The sequence below is a fragment of the Lampetra planeri genome, chromosome 74 (genome assembly GCF_965212315.1).
Source record: "Lampetra planeri chromosome 74, kcLamPlan1.2.h2, whole genome shotgun sequence".
Lineage (NCBI taxonomy): Eukaryota > Metazoa > Chordata > Hyperoartia > Petromyzontiformes > Petromyzontidae > Lampetra > Lampetra planeri.
Genome location: NC_136179.1, coordinates 2,029,166 through 2,043,706, shown reverse-complemented (window position 1 = coordinate 2,043,706; position 14,541 = coordinate 2,029,166). Strand labels below are relative to the sequence as shown.

The 14,541-nt window shown below is 47.8% G+C and overlaps 1 protein-coding gene across 7 annotated transcripts in view; it reads left to right on the top strand.

Moving 5' to 3' along the window:
* LOC144737870 (guanylate-binding protein 2-like) overlaps window positions 1–14,541 on the top strand; it is a 234,684-nt gene that overhangs the window by 20,480 nt on the left and 199,663 nt on the right. For all 7 annotated transcript variants that reach the window (XM_078620753.1, XM_078620754.1, XM_078620752.1 and 4 more), the window contains exons 4-5: window positions 1,760–1,997; window positions 3,073–3,250. In XM_078620753.1, the coding sequence (XP_078476879.1) occupies window positions 1,760–1,997; window positions 3,073–3,250 (416 nt within the window). The remainder of the gene's footprint in view (window positions 1–1,759; window positions 1,998–3,072; window positions 3,251–14,541) is intronic.

The following is a 14,541-nucleotide window of genomic DNA, read 5'->3' as shown; positions in this document are numbered from 1 at the left end:
AACCGCAATACTTGTGGTCAGAATGCAAACAAAAAACACTCTGATAATATATGCATTATCTTTGAAACTGATTGGTCCACACCAGAGACAGCATTCTTTCAAGCCTAGTCTCAAACGATGTTAGGCCAGAAGACGCCAAAAAGCGTACAGCTTCAATACATTTAATTTTCCTGCCAATTTTGCCGATAAGTAAAAATATTTTCACAGTTTTTTTTATTTTGCAGTGTTATGTGTAGTATCAACATAACAAGTCAAATTTAAATACATTTTAGAATTACTGTACGTTATGCAATATGAATCGCTTAATTTTTGTATGGTATTCTTTTGGTCTTTCGGTAAAGTCACGTAGATAGCTTGAAATAAAATAACAAAAAACACTACGACGTCGTAGTTATTTATTTTCAACCTATCTACGACGTCGTAGTTTTTTTATTTTCTTTCAACCTACCTACGTGACTTTACCTAAAGACCCAAAGAATATGAATTCCTGCAGTCACGAAAGCTTTTTCAAAGGGCTCGCATAATGCACATGCATAATGTACGTTTCCACGGTAACCCCCCCCCCCACATTGCGCAAGAACGCATAAGGGTGGTCGACACATCTACACCTCTACATAAAGAACGAAACAGTAAGACTTCTCCACAAATCTGGCTGTTGCCTGATGAAGCTAGTTGTAATTACTGGCGAAACGTCATACTCAGTTTGTAAATGTTGTGGCTTGGCTCTCCAACACACTGGTGTGCTGTTCTAGTGACGAATTGTCATGTTCTTTTTACGTGACAACCCTTAAGTCATTCACAGCACCACATACTGTATGCACTTGTAGCCATCCTCTCTAGGAGCCCCGAGCAGTATGAGAAATTAATAAATAAGCCTGGGAAGTTGGGATTAGTGTAAATATGAGCAAAGCCAAAGTCTAATCCAACAAGTCTGCTAAACCAATGGCGGTATGTCAAAGGGATAAAACTACAAAGCACAGTCGAGAATTGGCATCTGGGACAGCTGTTGGATGTGACCAGGATAACATGATGGAGTAAAGTGGACAGCAGATTGAAGTGCTTTTGAAAAGCTGAACTTAATTATAGCAACATACCAATGTACCAAAGGAAGAACATTTTTAATCAGCAGGTACAACCCTGCTTTGACACATGGTTCAGAAATATGGTCATTAACTAAACTTATAGAACAATAACTGAAAGTGTGTAATGAAGCATGGAGAGACGCATGCTTGGAATTTCATGGAGAGACAGAAATAGGAACACGTGGATTAGAGAATAGACATTAACACTTAACAAAATTAAGTGGGCTTGGCAGGACACATTGGTATATGTCAAGAATAATAATTATAATAGTGGCACGCAAGGAATGGAACGCATCTGAGAGGATTCCACTGAGAAGATGCACTGTTTAAATCAGATCGTGTGCAGGTGCGAGGTGGATTGATTTATCGCTGGGTTGTATGTATGTATCTAAAATTGCCCGGCTATGTTTAATTTCTTTCGCACCATATATAGCCAACTGTGCTAATCGGAGATGCGGGGGAAGGACAACAAACTAAACACACAAAACGTTGTGGCGGATTGGGGAGGCCTTCATCTAGCAGTGTAGATACCGTGAAACGATGATGAACTGTGTTAAAGTCTCACTGAAATTCAACCAACATTATGTAAACTGATATATGCAGTTTATATTGTATAAATGTATAGGATAAATTATGGCGATGATTTAAGAGTTTTTCTCAACTACACCTACTTGCAGCTTTATAACCAACATCACTGAGCATGTGCAGACAAAAAATACACAAAGAGAAAATGAACAGGAATTGGACGTTCATAACTACTTCCCAAATTTCATCGTGTGCATACGTGACTTCACACTGGACCTTATGATAAATCAAACGTCTTGCACAGCTGATGAGTACATGGAGCACTACCTGAATCCGCCAAAACACGAGGAACTGAGAAATCAGCGAAACACGCTATGCACCTACTTGAAGGTAAGAAATGTTAACAATATATTACGTTGGAAATGTCAGTAATGAACTACAGAAGTTGGCAGCTCAGAACTAATTCTAGAATCACTTTCAGACCTTACACACAATGTGACATGGTGCTGTCTTATAAAATGTGACAGATGGGAGCCAATAATATTTGTTTCTATTTCTCCGAATTATTTTCCATTGTAATGTAAGTTTCAAGCATAAACTTGAACAAGTCATTCATGTTTTAGTGGAATCATATGTTTCATCTATTTACAAAGGTTTTTTTTCATGCGCATATGGTTATTGCTATTATTTTATTTAAGTTTATTGTAAACGTCTGTTAATACCCAACTCAATATTTTTTTTTCCGATGAAGCATCTAGAAACCTGGTTCTGTTTCGATCCAATTTAGTTATATATTATATTTTAATAGTGCAGCTACTAATACATTTGCTGAATTAACTGTGAAACAATTAAACATTTTCATTTGTTTTTAACATTTCTCCCAAGACAACGGGTCCTAAAACGTAACTATGCCTTTTTAAATTTAACTCACATAATTTCTGAAGTGAATCATGTTCAAGTAAAAAATATATCATCAGTGTTTGGTTGAATGTCATAACCTTCTTGACTTTGAAATGCTACGTCATGCTTTGTAATTAACTTGCCTTGCAAATAATCACGTGTTTTTTTAAAGTTTAGTCTGAGATGTTAAAACCCAGATTTATTTTCTTGATTTTATTGACACTGCTTATTAGATGCCGACCATTTTATGATATTCAAACCCAGTATCTTGGGATCATAAACCGTTAGTTTAGGGTTAGTGTCAATTAAAATTAAAGTAGATTTTTTAAATTATTTCTGGTAGTTGGGGACTTTGGTTGAGGAACATGAAATTTACAAAATAATGTCTTAATGCTTTTTAATATGTATTCGCTTTTGTGCTGGATATGTTTTTGTATCATCTGGGACATCTCCGTATGTAATAACGCTATGCTCATGTCATGTTTGCTCCGTTGTAGAAAAAAAATTGCACGTTTGTGGCATATAGTTGTAAATAATATATTTGCACGTTTATGTCCTTTCCCAGAATCGCAAGTGTTTCGTGTTCCAGAGACCTGTGGAGGAGGACCATTTAAAACATCTGGAAAATGTGGCTGATGATAAACTTAGGCCTGCATTTTTAGACGCTGCAAAACAATTCAAAGAGTATGTGCTCCAAACATCTACTGTGAAGCAAATTAACAGCGTAACCCTGACTGGCCCCTGTGAGTTGTAATCACGCAACATTTTTAATAAATTTGCATATAATGCATGCATATTTTGCGTAAAATGGTACGTTAATTTCTGATGTTAACACATTACATAAAAGACACCTATTATACGTGACTTTTATTGTCCATGACAGCTGTAGGCATAGGCAGAGTTTGACTTCTATATTTAGGGAGGCAGTGGACTTCATAACATTTTAATGTCTGCTTCTTACATTGTGTATCAATTCCTTATATTTGCGATCGTTAAACAGCATTTGAAAACTACACACGTGCACTTTTTTATATTCAGTAGGCGAGGTGTCACCTGGCCAAAAAAATGATAGGGGAAACACTGGACACTACTAATAACGAGTAGCTCTATCTTCCGACGTTTATAGCTTGTTACTTGCTAAAGTTATTGTACAGTGTTAGACTATACTTGAAATCACAAGTATATTCTAGATTTGAAGCTTTCGTGACTGCAAGGATTCATATTCTTAGGTTTTTTTTCGGTAAAGTCACGTAGGTAAAACATCAAAATTAATGAAAATAAAATAATGCAGCTAATTCGGATGTGACGGTACCACCTGATGACGGAGACTTGTGTTGCCTCCGAAACGTCGTGATTTTTGTTTTATTTTATTTTATTTTCATTAATTTTGATGTTTTACCTACGTGACTTTACCGAAAAAAAACCTAAGAATATGAATCACAAGTATAGTTTACGTTCATTGGCCCATATTCACAGTGGGCTCTATACACAGGACTTCTGTTCTTATTTTTTTGTTGTAACCTAATTATTTTACGTGATTTTCCACTACCACTAATGAACAATTGCAAAACAAAATTCTTAAATAAACGAAATCGAGCCACTTCATGACCTTCCATCCTGGTTTATCTTCCTATAACCGCACGGTTTGTCATGGATTGTCGCTTAAACATGATTGTCCACTCTCATCATGTAGGCTACTGTTGAACTTGAACAAGAATGTGGTTGCATATTTTGCATCACTCTTTGCAAATACCATGGAACGGAAGAGCAGTTGGGTTCCAGTTCGCTTTGTACAACAACAACAACAACCGCCATTCGCCACTAAGTGGCGGTGACGTCACCACGACGCTTGTGCCAGGCCATGTGCACCCTGAGGCCACGTGAAGTGTCGAACGCCCGCTGGCAGGAGGTCACGGGGCAGACCCAGGTGCCACGGGTCGACTGACCGAGATGACCGAGATGACTGGCTGATGCACCACCTGTGCCCCCTACTGTGCCAACTTGCTGTGCTTTAGCCACCCGGCGCTCCGCTCGTTGTTGTGAGCGTCGCTCCTCCGCCCTCCGTTGTTGTTGGAGGGCGACTGCCTCCAACTGCCCAGTAGCGTCCTTCACGAGCCTCCTCCACTGAGGCCGATCTTGACACCGCTGGTACCAGTCATCGGCAAGTCCACTCAGCTCCACGTCCTCCTGTACCACATCACTCCATCTCTTCTCTAGCCCGTGCCGCGCCCGTTTAGCCCCCTCGATCCGGCCGAACAAAAGCTGTTTAGGCATGCGGTGGCTGGGCATGCGGGCTACATGACCCAGCCAACGCAGCCTTGCCTGCCGGAGGAGCTCAGTGATGGGACTTTGCCCAGATCGTTCAAGGACTTGTGAGCTCCTCACACAATCCAGCCTGGTTAAACCCAGGATGGATCGTAGGCAGGCCAGCCTAAATGTTTCCAACCGGCGAAGATGCTCCACTAGGGGGGTCCACGTTTCGCAAGCGTAGAGAAGGGAGGGAATGACCGTGGCCGAGAAGACCTGAAGCTTCGTGCGGAGCGACAGACCAGGTAGCTTCCACACAGCGTTACGCAACCGATGAAAAGATATTGCCGCTTGACTGATTCGGAGTGAGACCTCTGCTGATAAACTGGAGCCGGTCATAAGCACACTGCCCAGGTATGGGAAACTCTCCACTCTCTCCACAACTGCCCCATCACCGATTGGGAGTTGTGGGGGTGGAGTGCCCGATGGTACAAAATACCCAGGCAGGTGCTTAGTTTTGGTGGGGCTGATGGTAAGGCCCCACCTCTTAGTGGCACGCTCCAGTCTCAGCAGCAGCGTCTCCAACTCCTCTTCTGAATGAGCAGCTATTACCAAATCATCGGCATACATAACGTGGTTGACCAATAGGGAGCCATCCCTTGATCGCACCCGGGCGTCGATCAGCCTCCCATTATATCTGTGCCAAATGGTAATTCCCCCGGTACAGCTATTGAAGGCTTCACGAACTACGCAGTCGAAATAGATGTTAAATAATGTGGGAGCCAGAGGACATCCCTGTCGCACCCCAAGGTGTACAGGGAAAGGCTCCGACTCCCGGCCACGTAGTTTTACCCGGGCCCGCTCACCATCATGAAGGTCCTTAATGATCGTGAGCAGAGGGTCAGGGACTCCGAAAGCACGAAGAACAACCCAGAGCCCAGTCCTACTGATGGTATCATAGGCCTTGACCAGGTCAATAAAGCAGAGATGTAGGTCTTTTTGGAATTCCCTACACCTCTGCTGTAGCAGACGGACAGAAAATATGGCATCTGTGCAGGACCGCCCTTTCCTGAAACCGCATTGGGGCTCCGCAAGCCTCTCCTCAGCGTGCCTAGCAAGGCGATGTTGAATAATCCTTGCCAGGACCTTACCCGGCACACTGAGGAGTGAGATGCCCCTGTAGTTGTTACAGTCGGTACGGTCCCCCTTCTTAAAGAGGGGGACCACCAGGGCATCCTTCCAGTCCTGCGGAACCCGTCCAGTGGTCCAGACTGTTGTTATGATGTCATATAGGGCAGTCTGTGCACAAACGCCACCCTCCCTCAGCATTTCGCTTGGGAGATCATCTCTGCCCGGTGCCTTCCCTGGTCTCAGACTCCGGATCGCCCTCAGTACTTCCTCAACAGCTGGTACCTCAGCCAGCCACTCACAGGGGGTGACCTCTTCCAATATTTGAAGCACCGCAGCCTCAGCAGGGTTATCCCCACTTTGTGCCATGATGTTTTCCTGGCTGAGAGATTTTCCCTCCCCCAGGACCTCACAGAAATGCTCAGCAAATCTGCAAACCTGTTCCTGGGGGTCGGAGATTGGATCACCGTTTTTTCCTCTAATGATGGTAATAGGTGTGGCGCTGCAGGTTACTTTTTTGATGGAGTTAAATAGTGATTTGTGATCGCGGGCCACAGAGGCAGACTCCATCTCCTCAGCAACCCGCGACCACCACCCATCCTTACAGCGCCTTACGGCTCTCCGAACCTCCGAGCGAAGGCTGCGGTAAACCTCCTCATTCTCTGACGTGGGATGCTGTAGGCGATGAGAGTGGGCCTGTCGCTTTTTCTCAATTAACCTGAACACCTCCTCCGTCAGCCAGGGTTTCTGGGGAGGTCTGGACCGCGTACCCAAAGCAGCCATTGCAGCTGCATGAGTCACAGTCTTAAACCTCGCCCATTTACCCTCGACATCAGGTGGAGTGGGGGACGATGCCAACCCCAGCTGCAAGCAATGATGAAATTCTCGCTTGCAACTTTCATCAGCTAGCTGAGACCAGGCCACTTTTGGTTGGAATGGGGTCCTGGGTGTACACCCACCACCGGAGTGGAAGAATGGCAGGCGCATCTTACAGATGACTAGTCGATGGTCAGAGGTCAGATCAGCTCCACGGTAGGTCCTGGTGTCAAGGACATGGGCTCGCATCCGCTGGTCCGTCACTATGTAGTCCAGCAGATGTTCTTGCTTGGACCCGGCATGTATCCATGATGTTGTGTGGATGCGCCGATGCCGGAAGAGCGTGTTGGTAATTACAAGCCCATGGGCTGCACAAAAATCTAGCAGCCTCCTACCGTTATTATTGAGCTGATCTGGCCCATGCCTTCCAATCACTCCAGACCAGGTGCCAGCATCATGACCAACTCGGGCATTGAAGTCACCCAACAAGATGACTCTGTCCCGAGTGGCCACTTTAGCCAGCACCTGTGACAGGAGGTCATAGAAAGCGTCTGACTCATCGGCTTTGCCTGCATCCCTCCACGGATGTTCGTCTTCGGTGGGGGCATAAGTAACCACGACCACCACTCCTCGCCTCTGGTTGATGGGAAGGCGAGCCCAAAGTATCCTGGGGCTTACAGCTTCCCACACCTCACCGCCACGCTCCCACGCCCCCTTCATTCTTTTGTTCAGAAGAAGAGCCACACCCTGTTGTTTGGCAGTCTCCTGCCCCGAGTAGAGGACTGTCCACCCCTCATGGTGGCAGGAGCCAGAACCGGTCCACCGGACCTCCTGAATGCCACAGAGATCCAGGCGGTACCGGTCCAGCTCCCGACAGAGGAGTGGCAGCCTCTCCTCCGCAGTGAGCGTTCGAATATTCCACGTGGCCATCCGCAATGGTTTTTCGTTGTTTCTGGAGGAGCCCCGAGGGTGAAAATTCAATCTCCTGGCTCCGCCAAATGGGGTTTGGCCAGGAGACGTCATAAAAGCCTGACCCCCCGGGGCCTCCGGCACAAGCTTATTAATTACAGGTTTATGTTTAATTCGTAGTTTAGTGGTGGTTAATTGAAGGTGGAGGGGTTACCAGCCCCTCGCACCCGTCCAGAGCCCCCGTTTAGCCACTGTGGTGGTCATAGACGCCATGAGGGGAGAGGCCAATGGGCATTGGCCCTCCCCCCACAGCACTGCCCACGACAGTGTTGCCCGTCCGGCACCGCGAGGAGGTAGGAGGTTGTTTTGCCGGACAGCTTTGTACCCTCACATTAGGACTCGCAGGTGCATATAATGTATTATTAATCTTAATTGTTAACTACTGAAAATAAATTCATTAATGTGTCCAGTTTGGAGCGGCGATGCCCCCCGTACCCACCCCCCCTCAAACTCTGGTCATGCGTGTAGAATCTTATCTGTGGGCCCAAATGTTCCTGTTATCCAAGATCATCGTTTCTATGGATAACATGAGTTGCGTGGAAAAAATATTATTTAAAATGTGGCCGATCCACACATTTTTTAACATCTTACCTATAAACGTCACTTTTTGTCTGTCTGTCCATCTGTCTGTCTGTCTGCGTACGCTCGCTTCCGGGGGATTTAGCTCTCAGACCGTAAGGTTTATGACGAAAATTTTTTGTCGGTGGGCACGCCCCCGGCCCCGCGGTGAACTTAGGCATTTCCGATTTTTCGTCCGTCGCCTTTAAATGGGTCCGATTATCGATTATTTATTTACTATTGCCGACCGGCGTTGACCACGGCGGTTGCCCCTGGCAACGGGCAGCAACGCTGTCTCTGCAGGGTGGACGCCATTTTTAATTCCCGTTAAAAATATGCACACGCATTAACACGCGACGCTGAGGTAAATACATCAAAGTTTCACTTCCCCCCCACCCCAATGTGTGCAATTACTATTATAGGGTCGGTAGATAATACAATTATAGCGATTAGACAGTATTTTTGTAGCGCGGGGGGGGGGGGTAGCGGCCCAGCCCCCAGCCTCGGCCGGGTGGGCGATCTAGGCGAGGCCGGAGGCTCTGCACGGTACTAAGCCTCGACACCCCACACGTGTCAGGCGAGCACTTTGTGCTATAAACTCGATATACCCAGCGTTGCCCGGGGGAAAAATACATTTAAAATCTTCTGAAAACTTGAAAACATTACATACCAATGAAAATACAACTGTGTAATTACTTTTAAACCCGACACGCCAAGAATCGATTCTCTGAATCGCGCAAAGGAATCGATGGTTGTAGATTCATTTAGAATCGCCCTGTTCCCGTTTAAAATAAGTTGATTATAGAGTCGATATAAACTGCTACGAATGGGAAATATCCGGCGTTGACCGGGGCAAAAATATTATTAAAAACTCCTGAAAACTTTCAAACATAACATACCAATGAAAATAAAACTCTGTCATTCAAAATGTAGCCCAAGCGCGAAAAGAAGCGATTTTTTGCAATCGTTGCGAAGGAATCAAGGGTTGTAGATTACTTTAGAATCGCCCTATTTCCTTTTTAACAAACTGCGTGTCGCAGACACACACATTCACACATTTTGCTTTTACATTTAACATACAAAACGTCAGCATGTACTGCTGTCATCATAGGCAAAAATATATACACCCTCACCACTCTCCCTCACCACTCTCCCTCACTCACCCTCACCACTCACTATCACTCACCACTCACCATCACTCACCCTCACCACTCACCCTCATCACTCACCCTCACCACTCACTCACCCTCACTACTCACCCTCACCACCACTACTCACCCTCACCACTCTTCCTCACCACTCTCTCACCACTCACCCTCACCACTCACCCTTCTCCCTCAACACTCACGCTCACCCTAACCAATCATCCTCGCCCTCACCATCACCACTCATCCTCAACACTCACCCTCACCACGACCACTCACCACCACTCACCTCTCACCACTCATCTCTCACCACTCACCACTGACCCTCACCACTCACCCTCACCACTCACTCTCACCACTCACTTTCACCACTCACCCTCACCACTCACCCTCACCACTCACCCTCACCACGCACTCTCACCACTCACTTTCACCACTCACTCTCACCACTCACCACTCACACTCACCACTCACACCACCTCACCACCTCACCACTCACACTCACCACAGACCCCTCACCACTCACACTCACCACTCACACTCACCACTCACACCACAGACCCCTTCACCACTCACCCTCTCCACTCACCCTCACCACTCACACTCAACACCTCACCACCTCACCACCTCACCACTCATCACTCACCACACACTCACCACAGACCCCTCACCACTCACACTCGCCCTCACCACTCACCACTCACCCTCACCACTCACCCTCACCACTGACCCTCACCACTCACGCTCACCCCTCACCACTCACGCTCACCACTCACCCTCACCATTCTTCCTCACCACTCTTTCTCACTCCTCACCACTCACCGTCACTACTCACTAATCACCGTCACCACTCACCCTCACCACTCACTACTCAACCTCACCACCACTACTCACCCTCACCACTCTCCCTCACCACTCACCCTCACCATTCACCCCTTTCCCTCACCACTCATGCTCACCACTCACCATCACCAACCATCCTCACCCCCACCACTCTCCCTCACCACCCACCCTCACCTTAACCACTCACCTTCATCACTCACGCTCACCACTCACCCTCTCCACTCACCCTCAGCACTCACCACTCACCTTCACCACTCACCCTCACCACTCACCACTCTCACCACTCACCCTCACCATTCACCACTCACCTTCTCCACTCACCCTCACCACTCACCCTGACCACTCACCCTCACCACTAACCACACACCCTCACCATTCACCACTCTTCTTCACTACTCACCCTCACCACTCACCACTCTCCCTCACCACTCACCCTCACCGCTCACCACTCACCCTCACCACTCACCATCACTGTGGTGGTGGTACCTGCTATCATGACAGTAGTACAAGCTGACGTTTTGTATGTGTAATGTCAAAAGCTAAATTAGTGAATGTGTCTGTAAGAAATGTTAAGCATACTTGGCGACACGTAAGCAAGTTTTTTTTTTAAACGGGAAGAGGGTGAGTGGTGGTGGTGAGGGTGAGTGGTTAGGGTGAGTAGTTAGGGTGAGTAGTGAGGGTGAGTGGTGGGGGTGAGTGGTGAAGGTAAGTGGTGATTGGTGAGGGTGTGATTGGTGAGGATGAGTGGTGAGTGGTCAGGGTGAGGGTGAGCGGTGAGGGTGAGTGAGGGTGAGTGGTGAGTGGTTAGGGTGAGTAGTGAGGGTGAGTGGTGAGCGTGACTGATGAGTGGTGAGGGTGAGTGGTGAGGGAGAGTGGTGCGGGAGAGTGGTGAGGGTGAGTGGTGAGGGTGAATGGTGAGGGTGAGTGGTGAGGGTAAGTAGTGAGTGGTGAGGGTGAGTGGTAAGTGGTGAGGGTGAGTGGTGATTGTTGAGGGTGTGATTGGTGAGGATGAGTGGTGAGTAGTGAGGGTGAGTGGTGAGGGTGAGTGGTGAGGGTGAGTGGAGAAGGTGAGTGGTGAATGCTGAGGGTGAGTGGTCAGGGTGAGTGGGGAGGGTGAGTGGTGAAAGTGAGTGGTTAAGGTGAGGGTGAGTGGTGAGGGTGAGTGCTGAGTAGTGAGGGTGAGTGGTAAGGGTGAGTGGTGAGAGAGTGGTTAGTTTTGAGGGTGAGTGGTGAGGGTGAGTGGTGAGGTTGAGTGGTGAGGGTTAGTGGAGAGTGGTGAGGGTGAGTGGTCAGGGTGAGTGGTGAGGGTGAGTGGTGAGGGTGAGTGGTGAGCGGTGAGGGGTGAGTGGTGAGTGGTGAGCGTGAGTTGTGAGGGTGAGTGGTGAGGGTGAGTGCTGAGTGGTGAGGGTGAGTGGTGAGAGAGTGGTTAGTTTTGAGGGTGAGTGGTGAGGGTGAGTGGTGAGGTTGAGTGGTGAGGGTTAGTGGAGAGTGGTGGGTGATTGGTCAGTGGTGATTGGTCAGGATGAATGGTGAGTAGTGAGGGTGAGGTTGAGTGGTGAGGGTGAGTGGTGAGGGTGAGTCGTGGTTGTGACGGTGAGTGGTGAGTGGTGAGGGAGAGTGGTGAGGGTTAGTGGTGATGGTGAGGGGTGAGTGGTGAGGGTGAGTGGTGAGGGTTAGTGGTGAGGGTGAGTGGTCAGGGTGAGTGGTGAGGGTGAGTGGTGAGCGGTGAAGGTGAGTGGTGAGGGTGAGTGGTTGTTGTGAGGGTGAGTGGTGAGGGTGAGTGGCAGTTGTGAGTGGTGATGGGTGAGTGGTGAGCGGTGAGGGGTGAGTGGTGAGTGGTGAGCGTGAGTTGTGAGGGTGAGTGGTGAGGGTGAGTGGTGAGTGCTGAGTAGTGAGGGTGAGTGGTAAGGGTGAGTGGTGAGAGAGTGGTTAGTTTTGAGGGTGAGTGGTGAGGGTGAGTGGTGAGGTTGAGTGGTGAGGGTTAGTGGAGAGTGGTGAGTGGTGATTGGTCAGTGGTGATTGGTCAGGATGAATGGTGAGTAGTGAGGGTGAGGTTGAGTGGTGAGGGTGAGTGGTGAGGCTGAATGGTCAGGGTGAATGGTGAGAGTGAGTGGTGAGTAGTGAGGGAGAGTGGTGAGGGAGAGTGGTGAGAGTGAGTGGTGAGGGTGTTTGGTGATTGGTGATTGGTGAGTGCTGAGGGTGAGTGGTGAGGGTGAGTGGTGAGGGAGATTGGTGAGGGAGATTGGTGAGTGGTGAGTTGTGAGGATGAGTGGTGAGGGTGAGTTGTGAGTGGTGAAAGGTATTGTCAAAGCACACCGGGCTTTGACAATACCTTAGTATCTGTGTATATATGTAAGGTTATTAAGAAATATATTTTTCACCCGGGCAACGCCGGGTACTTCTGCTAGTCTAACCTATAAAAGGCATTTTTTGTCCGTCTGTATGTCTGCGTACGCTCGCTTGCGGGGGATTTGGCTCTCGGACCGTGGGGTTTACCGATCTTTTTTTTTTGCCGGGAGGCCCCCCCCTCGAGCCTCGCGGTGGGAAGAGGCATTTCCGTTTTTTCGTCCCTAAACTTGGTGGTTTAATTATCGATTTAGTGCGATTTCTCTTTATTTATTTATTTACTACTAGCGGGAAGTTGCCCGGGTGAAAATATCTTTCAAAATGTATCTTTAAAACCGTACACATACACAGATACAGTGAGGGAAACAAGTATTTGATTCCCTGCTGATTTTGTACGTTTGCCCACTGACAAAGAAACGATCAGTCTATTATTTTAATGGTAGGTTTATTTGAACAGTGAGAGACAGAATAACAACAACAAAATCCAGAAAAAAAGCATGTCAAAAATGTTATAAATAGATTTGCAATTTAATGGGAGAAATGAGTATTTGACCCCCTCTCAATCAGAAAGATTTCTGGCTCCCAGGTGTCTTTTATACAGGTAACGAGCTGAGATTAGGAGCACACTCTTAAAGGGAGTGCTCCTAATCTCAGCTTTTTACCTGTATAAAAGACAGAAGCAATCAATCAGATTCCAAACTCTCCACCATGGCCAAGACCAAAGAGCTCTCCAAGGATGTCAGGGACAAGATTGTAGACCTGCACAAGGCTGGAATGGGCTACAAGACCATCGCCAGTCAGCTTGGTGAGAAGTTGACCCGCTGGATCATCTGGGCAGCTACATTCTGTCGTAACTGGTACCTCTGCATCAATCAAAGTTGTATCTCTGCATAGAGGGCGGAGTGGAGTGGGCACAATCCTCGGAGTTTTCAGAGGTGGAAGAAACCTATTCTGACTATAGCTGTGATCTGCGAGCGCATGGTCCAGCACTGATCGAATAGCACACAAGGGTTGCGGACTGCCGACACAGGGAGAGGGCATGCTCCGTTAAAGTGCGTCTACACTCCTGCTTTTCCAGCTTTTAAAAAGATTACAGTATTTTTGTATGTTCATTCTTGTTTTTTTTATTACCCTATTGCTTTCATCTCAAATTTAAAAACGATTTCCTTTAACTTTCATTAGGGTTTAATAGTGTTGTTTTAAGTTCAAAGACTAGTCGATTTTATAGTCCCTCTTTGATGTCGACTTATGCAGCTTGCTCTCGCCTCAACTCACAGATAAGTGAAGTCATATACATATGTAATGTAGTAACTCGGCGGGAGACGACTTCACGGGTAGCACACTCTTTATTTCACCAACTTCGGTTCACAGGCGACTAACACCCACTGTAGTATCTCGGGTGACTAACACCCACTTGGTTACTCGGGTGACTAACACCCACTTGGTTACCCGGGTGACTAACACCCACTTAGCTACTCGGGTGACTAACACCCACTTGGTTACTCGGGTGACTAACACCCACTTAGCTACTCGGGTGACTAACACCCACTGAGCTACTCGGGTGACCAACACCCACTTAGCTACTCTGGCGACTAACGCCCACTGAGCTACTCTGGCGACTAACGCCCACTGAGCTACTCGGGTGACAAACACCCACTGAGCTACTCGGGTGACCAACACCCACTGAGCTACTCGGGTGACCAACACCCACTTAGCTACTCTGGCGACTAACGCCCACTGAGCTACTCGGGTGACAAACACCCACTGAGCTACTCGGGTGACCAACACCCACTGAGCTACTCGGGACACACCCTGCCGGGGTGTCCGTCTCGACTGTGGATCCCCCAGTCCCGACCCACGTGGGCGTCGAACCACGGGTCCCACAGTCTCGCCTCCGAGCCACACAGGGCCCCGGTCCCTACAAGGACAGCGGGACTAGGGGTCTCGGGGCACTATGTCTTCAACTCCGTCTTCGATCTTCA